This window comes from Panulirus ornatus, chromosome 32 (genome assembly GCF_036320965.1).
Source record: "Panulirus ornatus isolate Po-2019 chromosome 32, ASM3632096v1, whole genome shotgun sequence".
In the NCBI taxonomy this organism is placed as follows: Eukaryota; Metazoa; Arthropoda; class Malacostraca; order Decapoda; family Palinuridae; genus Panulirus; species Panulirus ornatus.
The window spans coordinates 19297819-19307855 of NC_092255.1; the positions used below are offsets into that span (position 1 = coordinate 19297819).

At 37.4% G+C, this 10037-nt stretch overlaps 1 protein-coding gene across 1 annotated transcript; it reads left to right on the plus strand.

Annotated features, from left to right (window-relative positions):
• The first annotated feature begins 812 nt into the window (after positions 1 to 812).
• Positions 813 to 9436, plus strand: bc10 (BLCAP apoptosis inducing factor bc10). Its single transcript, XM_071681097.1, has 3 exons — positions 813 to 856; positions 4226 to 4461; positions 8099 to 9436. The coding sequence occupies exons 1-3, from the start codon at positions 828 to 830 to the stop codon at positions 8140 to 8142; spliced, it is 309 nt and encodes a 102-aa protein (XP_071537198.1). The 5' UTR covers positions 813 to 827; the 3' UTR covers positions 8143 to 9436.
• The last annotated feature ends 601 nt before the right edge of the window (positions 9437 to 10037 follow it).

A 10037-nucleotide genomic window follows, 5' to 3' on the forward strand; every position in this document is an offset into this window, starting at 1 on the left:
ATTTTTAAAATTTCAAAGGGGAAGTCTTGCTAAATACCCCACTGCCTTTTTGGCTAGACTGGAAGCTGTCATCGTGTCACAGTGACATTGTTCCAGATTAATGCACCAGATGTCATATGGGTCAGAGAAACAGTTGATTGACAACTGAACTACACTAGGTGTGTTGTTGGATTTAACGTATTAAGAAGGCATTTGAAAGTCCCATTCTCTCTGAAAAATGGATGAGCATCACATATTTGGAATGGAGAAAAAGGTCATGAAAATACATACAGAAAAACAATAATTGTGTAGATTTCAATAGTTGATTGGGTGTTTTATGGTATATGCAGACCTGTTGTTGTTTGAGGTTAAGGGAGACATACTCATCACTATTAGCTTTGGACATTACATGATTTTGTGCTGCAATTGTAGGGTTGTACTTATTGAATACAATAAAAGTTGTGGAGTATGATTTTGAGTTTTACATTTTATTTGACAATAATAACCCCTTTAACTCAGACATATTTACTGACTGCCCTATAGAGAAAAAGTTTTTGCTTTTGAAATCTTTTTTCTTGGTGTACTAGTTTTACATAACTTCATAAAGTTTGTGCCAAAGGAGAAACTAGGGTGCCAAATGGCATTACTGTTTTTGTAGTCCACTGTGTTTTACTTCATTATGACAATGGTATGTTCTAGTATGCCATGACACCCCATTAAAAAAGAAGTTAAAATGGTGGTATGTGTATAGTATGCTACCTTGTACTTGAGTTATATTGGAACATGAATTGGTCCCCCTCTGATAACTGATAAGTTTTGTGTCATGGTAACTGATAAGATATTGTGCCATGGGCATATCCTCACACTCCTTTTGGAGGTTAGTACTGCATCTCTGTGTCCAGTAGCTTTTAAACAAAAATACCCTAATTTTATTGTAGTGTATGAAAATTACTCATCAGCAGACTGAACTCCATGAGTAATTAAATTTTTCAGTAAGTTTATTACTTATTCATGAATAATGCTGGTATTGCACTTATGAATGTACCTTTAAAATGTAGAAGTGTACGATTTTCAGCTATATTTAGCCTCAGGAACATCCCTTCATATTGTCCAGCAGTAATCTACCAACATAGAGGGGCTCCACTTTCTTTGGTACCACTTTTCCATGTCCAAAATGTCTTAGTGAAATCTTTTGCCTTGCATCTCACTGACTGCCCCAAGATTTTCCTGGAAAAGTTTAAGTGCAAGTCCAAAAAATGAATTTTTAGACTCTTATTGCACCCCAGATCTTTATATTAATACCATAGATCTACAACATCACAGTAGTTTTCTGATCTGTGACTCTTCAAAAATCTTTGCAAACTCTCCTAAATGACAGCCATTCATCTTTCAATGTCATTTATCTCATCGAACTTTTTGTCTCAAAGCAGTTCCCTGATCTGTGGTCCTACAAAAGTACCCTCCTTGATTTTTGCATCATTGATTCTGGGGATTTTATTCCTAAAATAGGTGAATAGCCAGTTTTATCCATACCTTTGACGAAGTTCTTCATCAGCCTGAGCTTAATGTGCATAGGAGGCAGATCAATTTTCTCAGGATCAACAAGAGGAGGATTGATGATATTCTTCTTCATTGGAGATAGTGATATTCATTTTGGCCATACTTTCTTTACATAATGATTTTTCTTGTCCCGGCTGTCCCACTCACAGAGGAAACAACATTTCACATAAACTCCCCATACTGAATTTTTTTCCAAAAGAAGCTTCATGTTAGCTGCATGAACTAGAGGAATGGTGGGGAACTTGTTTCTACTGTGAAGTAGAACCACTTTCAAGCTTACTTTTGATGAGTCAGTAAACAAGTGTCACTCATCTGTGTTAGTGTATTCATGGCCAAGTGCCTCCATAACAGAACGAACATCATTACAAAACACCTGACCTTCTTCAAGGGAGAAATTTCTTTGAAAATGACCTTGCGATCACAATAAAAACAAACTTTAGTTTTATTTTGGAGAAGATTCCAGCCCTTTAACTTGGAACCCAAAAGTTTAGCTAGCTTCTTAGACAAATTTAAATCGTGGATAAGATTGTTATTATATTCACGACTCAGCAAATGTGGTTCAGTTGAAGAACAGTTTGCTTCATATGCTGGATCCATATTGTCCTCTACTTGGTCTACTTTTGCTTCACCAAACTTATTGTCACTCATTGTCATGTTTCTTGGAGGCTTTGGCTTAGATAATCCCTGACTGTGAGTTACTGGCCTAATAGCAGATGGTAAATTAGGATGTTTAATAGTATGCTTGGATTTTGATGTAATACCATTTATATTATGGGTGGATGTTTGTTTCAGTTGCATCTCCGTTATCATTAAGGCTATTATACCAAGTTGCTTGTAGTTGGTTTGGTGATAGTGGTTGTGATGCATAAGTTTCATTTGTCTTTACAGTTTCATGCTTGCAGTATCTCCAAAATGTTTTGGGGTTATGTTACCTTGATATTTGTTTCTTGAGATTCAACTCATTGTCATCACCTACAGAGGATGTTTTGATTGATTCTGGTCAAATCTTTTAGCAAGACAGAGTTTAATAGATGGTGTATTCCTTAAGGTTGGAGTACTTTCTCGGGCAATGGTACTTTAGAAGTGTCTTCTCCTTAAAGAAATGCTCTTTTGCAGGAATTGGTTGGCTTTTCTCAAGTTATTTGGTACACTTTTCAAACAAGTCAAAATGCAGTGTCTCTTTTCATAGAAGTGGCTATATCTCATGATTGTGCCCATACACATCATGAAAAACAGAAATGGATAGTTCCCTTATTTTCTTAGATTTTTAAGGGGTTTATGGATTCCCCTCAAGTAGATGCTCCAGGTATGTCAAGGTCTCTTCCTGCTTTAAACCCAGCCAAACTTTCAGATTCAGGAGATATGCTGTTTGAGGTTTCTGCTGCTTTAGAGGCTCCTACTCCTGTTTAGTAGATGGTAATCTGTCAAGTTGACTCTTCAATCTCTCCAAAGGCAAAAGGGATCTCTTTTAAGTATAACAGCAAACTGATTTTTCTTTTTTTCTTTCGTACTATTCGCCATTTCCCACGTCAGCGAGGTAGCGTTAAGAACAGAGGAATGGGCCTTCGAGGGAACATCCTCACCTGGCCCCCCTCTCTGTTCCTTCGAGAGGGGAGGATTTCCAGCCACCCGCTCCCTCCCCTTTTAGTCGCCTTCTACGACACGCAGGGAATACGTGGGAAGTATTCCTTCTCCCCTATCCCCAGGGATGCCCCACATCCTCGACAAAAACTCTTCACTGCTTCTAACAACTTGCCTCCCACACCATATATTCCCAATACCCCCCACAGAGCATCTCCATCAACTCCACCATATGCCTTCTCCAGATCCATAAATGCCACATACAAATCCATTTGCTTCTCCAAGCACCCCTCACATACATTCTCCAAAGCAAACACCCGATCCACACATCCTCCACCACTTCCGAAAAGCAAATCAGCAAACTGATTTATGTGGATCAAAATCAGATTAAGGATTGTTGTAGAGCGGTTTATGAAATGGCTACACAGCAGTATAATTTGGCTGTTAGGCCTCAGATTTTGGTTTATGATATGATTGTTTTGTCTGTTGATCATGGTTTTGATCATCTTCATCGTTTTTACTGAAGCTGGTTTTGCCAGAGGGGAAGTTGCACATAGTGGAAGAAAGAAGAACCTCTGTTTGGCATTTATGGGAATGTCATTAGTTTTGCCTCTTGAGAATAGCATCTGCCTTATGGCATGTTTTTTAGACATCATTTCATATGAAGCCTGGTTTGCCATCTTCAGATTATTCCATTCCCCAACCAATATTTTTAGGAGGAAGTGAAATTTGATGTGAAGTAAGTGCTGGGAGAAATAAGACCGTTTGCTGTGATATTCATAGTAGAAGCATCATATTTCCCTGAAGAAGTCACAGAGGCTTTGTGTGAAGAAAATAGTACCTTGGCACTCATGAAGCAGGGAGTTGAGCTGTTGTAGTAATATGGATGGACGTGGCTCACCTCTGGTTTAGAAGTTGGTTGCTGAAAGTGAGGTGAACTATTATGATGGAGCCGTTTTACGGTGCAGAGACTGAAGTACTGTCTGAATGTATACATTGGGAAAACAAAGGCACCAGTTTAAATTATTATATTTTGATTATTATGATTATAATGATAATGATTATTATTATTATTATTTACAGGATTTTTCTTCTTAATTCGCAGTTGCAGAAGAACAATGTACTGTCTGCAGTGGCTCATCCCAGTTCTTCTGATCCCCAAACCAGTCCCAGCGGGTCTTCTTCACAACCATGTAGTTTTCATGGTTCTCTACTTGACGGGCTTCTTCTTAGAACGTAAACCATGTACCATATGCTCTCTTGTGTTCTTGGCAGCAGTAACTGTGCTGTGCTATTCAGGAATTGGCAATTGTCTCTTGTGGCCAACAGCTGACTGTCAAGGTTAGTTTACATTCCAGGAGTGTTTTGCAAGTAATTCATATAAAGAGGCATTATAAAAGAATAACAATTGCTTCAAGATAAATGATTTTGGGCAACATCATGCTATGGCCATGAGCAGCAACAACAACTCATGCACCCATCCTAAACCTACCCCTCTCATTCCTTGCTTTACACCACAGCATAAACACAGTAACAGTTGCCCATTTGTCATCATACCACACCATACCATCTTTACACCTATCACATTATCTCCCATGGCCATACATCCACTTGTTTTGTAACTAACAATACATTGGTATCAACTCATTTTTGGTGGTGATACATACAGTGCATGAATAAAAGTAGCTCTTATCACAATACATGTTTACCCATGTTGATGAAATGTATATAAACACATTATTATCAGACTCAGTATAATTAGAAAAATGTTTTTACATGTTTTAAGAACCCTGGTTTATTGAAACATTAGTTTGTTGATGTGTCATGTGGTAAATCTTACTGCCTTCTGAGTCGATTCCAACTTAAGTATTTGAAGTTTACAGTAATTATAGTTAGGTACCATAAATATGGGTGAAAATATTCTATAGGTACCGTAAATATGGTTGAGAATTTTTTTTATAGGTACCATAAATATGGTTGAGATTTTTTTTTTCATATTCCTCATTTTCTGTCAGAAGATGCTATTTGATTTACTTAGTTGAGAGAGTGAAGATATAGTTTTCTGAATTGTTGGGGTCAATTTTCTTTAATTGATGGATATATTGAGCAGTATTTATTGTATTCTGATACTGCACATACATTATGATCTATATTGCAACATGTATTGTGGTATAGTGGATACATTTGATATGTTCTTTAGCATGGAAGCAGTAGATTGTGCCTGAGGATTGGCTTAAAGCTATAATTGTTCATTTATTCACAGGAAAAGGCGCTAAGGATTAATGTAGCAATTATAAGGGAATAAGTTTGTTAAGTATACCAGGAAAAGTGTATGCAAGAGTGTTGATTGATAGAGTGATGGAAGTGATTAAACGCAGAATACGTAAGGAGCAGTGGGGTTTAGGAAAGGTAGGTGGTATGTGGATCAGACTTTTGTGATGAGCATGACTGTGGAAAAGTATGCAGCTTTTATGGATCTGGAAGAAAGGATATGACAGAGTCGAGATGAATGTTTTTTTGGGATGTGTCAAGCATGTAAGGGGTAGGGGTTGGATGGTGTGAAATCATTCTGTAGAGGAGCAAATCCATGTGTAAGATTGCATGGAGAGTTGAACAAAAGTTTCTGATACATGTATGTGTGTGAGGCAGGGATGTATGATGTCATTGTGGCTTTTTAACATATATATGCATGGTATGAAAGGAGAGATAAAAGCAAAACTAAGGAAAAGGGGTGTAGAAATGGAGTGTAATGGCGAGGTATGGTGGCTAGTGAGAGGCCTTTTTGTGGATGATACTGTGTTGTTTATTGAGAGTAAAGAGGAGTTACAGAAAGTTTTAAGTGTGTTTTGTGATGAGTGTGAGCATAGGTGATTGAAGGTAAATGCATGTAAACGTAAAGTGATAGTATTATAAAGGAAACAGTGTGAAAGTATAGATTTTGCAAAGGCCTTTGGGGTGAGAAAAGAAAGTTTACTAAACTGTTTTATAGACATGGGGGGGAGGTGGTTGAAAGACTGAAAGAAGTGACAGAATTTAAGTATTTGGGAGCTATCTTAGTTAAGTTTGGTGATATGGAAGGAGAGATAAGGAAGAGAGCAGTGTAGGATAGAAGAATCATTGGGTCCCTTGATAGAATAATGAAGGTTAGAGGTGTAAGTATTGAAGCGAAAAAAGGATTTAGGGACAGCATAGTCCTCCAGACCCTAACCTATGCAGCTGAAACATGTGCATGAGATGTCACAGAGATCAAGAATCCAGGCTGTGGAAATGAGCTATTTGAGAGGAGCATGTGGTATGACTAGATAGAATGAGATATTTGATATGGCTGGGAATAAATTGTGGAGTGGTAGAGTGAGTGAAATGTAATACTTAATGGTGGTTTGTGCATGTGGATGTAATATGTCTTAGGACATGGGGAGCATGGAAACTATGTTCTTTAGAAGTCCAAGAAATTAAAAATAGTTTTGGTTTTATTGAACCTAGGTACACATGTACCAAGTTTCAAGTTTATGGGCGGGCCCCAAAATTGTTTGGAAGAAAAGGTTGGAGAAAGAAGAAATGTTAGAAAATTACATGTCTCCTTTCTTAGGGAGTTAGACATGCATAAACTTTGAATTGTGAGTGTTGGGAGAATTTTTTTGTTTCAATAATCCAGCAAAGTTAACAAACACCTGAGAAGGCAAGCTCACATGACATTTCAAATTTGAATGGCCATACAGCAACAAATATGGATAATTTACCAAAAGTTTCTGTTTCCTTAAACTTTTCACAATATTTCTCACTTGATGACTGAAAGTTTAATGGTTTTGTGCATGATTCAAAGTTTATTTAACACTGAACCATTGGAAAGCTAAGGTGTCACAATGCCAGCTGCCCATGAGGAGAGTCTTTGGTTGTTTGGCATTACCTTCATTCCTGACTTCTGAAATTATATGCTACTGATAAACAATCATTTTCTTACACTTATTCACACAGTGCAGAGAATAAGCAAAAAACACCGTGAGTAATGCACATAGGTCTGGTGGTGACAATGGTTTGTAACAAACTGGTGCCAACAGAGCATCAGAGCCCAGCATGTGCAAGTGAGGTCAGGTGTGGAATTTTTCACGTGTAACACCATGTCGCCACTCAAAAAGTTTCGGATTTTGGAGCATTTTGGATGCGGGATTTTCATATTAGGGATACTCAACTTGTATATGTATATTTTTAGCTGAGACGGCACGGGCAGCTTCGGCCCTAATCAAGGCCATCCCATTGATATATACCCTAGCCTGAGCCAGGTACCCATTTTATCGACCATCCTCTTGGGATGTGTGAACAACTCGGTCAACTGTGTAACCAGGATTCAAACCTATGTGCTTAACCCTGGGTGGCCTGTAAATGTGTAAGTGTTCCATAATTTGCTAGGTGTATCTGACCAATATTTATCTACTCCTGTCTTAATGATTCACATGTATTTCCCAGATTCTCTGTTACTTTGTATTAGTTGTTTGTGGGGAGAAGCTTTTAAGAAGTTTGAGACCTGAGCAAATCTATATTTTTTAGTGTATTGTATGGAAGTTTCTCCCATTTGTTCTAGTTCTTTGACCTCTGAAACAATTTGATTAAGTCATGTAATTGGAAACAGGTGTATAGTAGCAGATGCTTATGGGGGGGCAGAAAGCTGGGGTCCTCTCACTCTTTTAGGGAAAAAAAGGACAAGATATGGATGAATATATTTGTACATCTGCTGCAACTGCATTTGAAGGGTTTTCCTCTTTACCTTAAAAAAGAAACAGCAACATGGAAGCTTTCAAGAAATCAGTATGCTTCCAAATTTAATGATATATCTCCTCCCCCCCAAAAAAAAGTTCTTAGTGTACCTCTGTTGTATATGGTATTTATCTATTTACATGTATGACCTTGAGTTTGAAGTAGTATGAGCCCCTTATTCATTTCTTGTCCATTATATTTTTTGATTGTTACTGTTCTATTTCAGGTGAAAGTAGTGGATCAAATGAGCTATGTGGCAGAGGTGGATGACCAGTGAAGATGTGGAGGGACAGGGAGCAGGCTCTTGCCATTGGTAGTGATGTTGGAATTGTAGGTAATCTTGATATTTAATGAATGAATGATACACCAGTGATGCCTGGATGTGGAAGTGAAAAATGAAGAGGAAGAAAGTAGCTATGACTTAGATGTTGAACCAAGTACACCAAAATGTTTTGACCGGTGAGTGTCGACTCATTTTATTAGGGAGAAATTATTCTGCCTCTGAACACTGGTGAAGACTTGGATTATTTGACACTGAACCAGAAACTAAACCAGAAATTCAACACTCATGTTTATTAGTGATCAATTTTGGGAGAAATGTTTGGAATCAGGAGTCCTACTTTTTGTGTACATGAATCTGTAATATCAGGAGTGTTTTATATGTTTGGGAATTGATCCATAAAACCCTTGTGATGAAGCAAAATTATAAAACTCTGTTCACCCATTAAGATAGGATTTGCATAGAGGTGCCTTCACAGTATTGGATATATCAGTTGATAGTTAATTTGTTTTCTCTGTTTAAGGATGTTGATATATGTATATAAACATGCATTTTAATTAGATCCTGTATCCATTTTGTCACATTTGATATACAGTGTCTGGTAAGTAAGGAATTGATATTTTGGCAGTATTCTTGCCTAGAAACATGCAGGGTGAGAAAATAAGCTTTTTTTAATTTATACCATTTTAGTGCTTCAGTTGTTGGTTCTTTATGAATCTGTTTAGCCATCTGATCAGATTCAGTGAAAGAAATTGTTGCACTTTTCAATTTGCCTATACAAACTAGAGGAAGAAATGCTTCACAACCCTTGGTGTCCATTTCCTCACCATGGTTAAGTTGTATATTTTAAGTTCAATTTTCTCTCAGTTCTTCATGCACGGTCATATAATTTTTTCTGGAAATGCGTTTAGATGAGTGCTTCAGTGTCCCACCAATAGTAGGTCAAGCTGTTCTATATTTCACACCTTGGAGATGAACTTTATAATTGATGCTTACCATTGTTTCAGATATGTCAAAAATCTGGGCAGTGAGAAAGCAGCAATTATTAGACTTCAGTTAAAGTACTATCCCTTAAATTTTTAGGTAAGGTGAGGTGTGGTCAAGTCTATATTGATCATCTTTATTTTGTTGCATTCCTGATGTAAGCAGCTCTATAAAAGATAGACATGAAAATTTAATATCATCATGTTTGATGTTCAGTAGTTTTTTGTGGGGCCTATTTCCCAGTGCAAATGAAGGCAAATTACCATTTTTTTATATTTACTGAGAGTTGCAAAAAAGAAATATAATCAATATTTTTACTTATGATTTAAGAATGTACGGCTAAAGTTATCTAATATATATACAATGGGCCTATGATCATTGCCTTCTAACCACATAAGCACAATAGAACTCACCTTTGACCCTGCTGGTCCTTTATGGGGATGCCTTCATACTCACAAGTAAGTCCACTTCACCCTCACCAACATTGTATGTTTTTATTTTGTTCCTCTCTTCATATAAATCAAAAATTAAGATTTTTTACTCATTTGATAAATTCCTCCAGCATTTTCTGTATTTTCAAGGATATAAGAATGTTTGTATGGGTGGTGCGGGTGTGGCAAACCCTGAGAGGTGGGTAGACAGGGCAGGTGGGAATTCACTGGGCACTGCAAAAGTGCATCAGACTGGACAAGTCGTGGAAAAAGGGATGAAATTTTCCCCACACTTTGTTACTGGGGCCTCCAGACTGTTCCAGTGTTTCATGCTTTGGTTACCATATAAAGCCAACCAATAGATTTTACAGTGCGCTTGGAATTTGAATGAGCTATTGGTTAGTTTGAAGACAGTACCACCCTACTAAACTTGCCTTGATTGATTACCATAGCATTCAAGGGGTTAAGGT

Bases quoted from the DNA above. Each gene is read 5' to 3' on its own strand.
- bc10 (XM_071681097.1), top strand. From the start codon at position 828: ATGGGCATATCCTCACACTCCTTTTGGAG. The intron at 857-4,225 runs GTTAGTACTGCA...CTTAATTCGCAG, and splicing joins TCCTCACACTCCTTTTGGAG to TTGCAGAAGAACAATGTACT. The intron at 4,462-8,098 runs GTTAGTTTACAT...GTTCTATTTCAG, and splicing joins GCCAACAGCTGACTGTCAAG to GTGAAAGTAGTGGATCAAAT.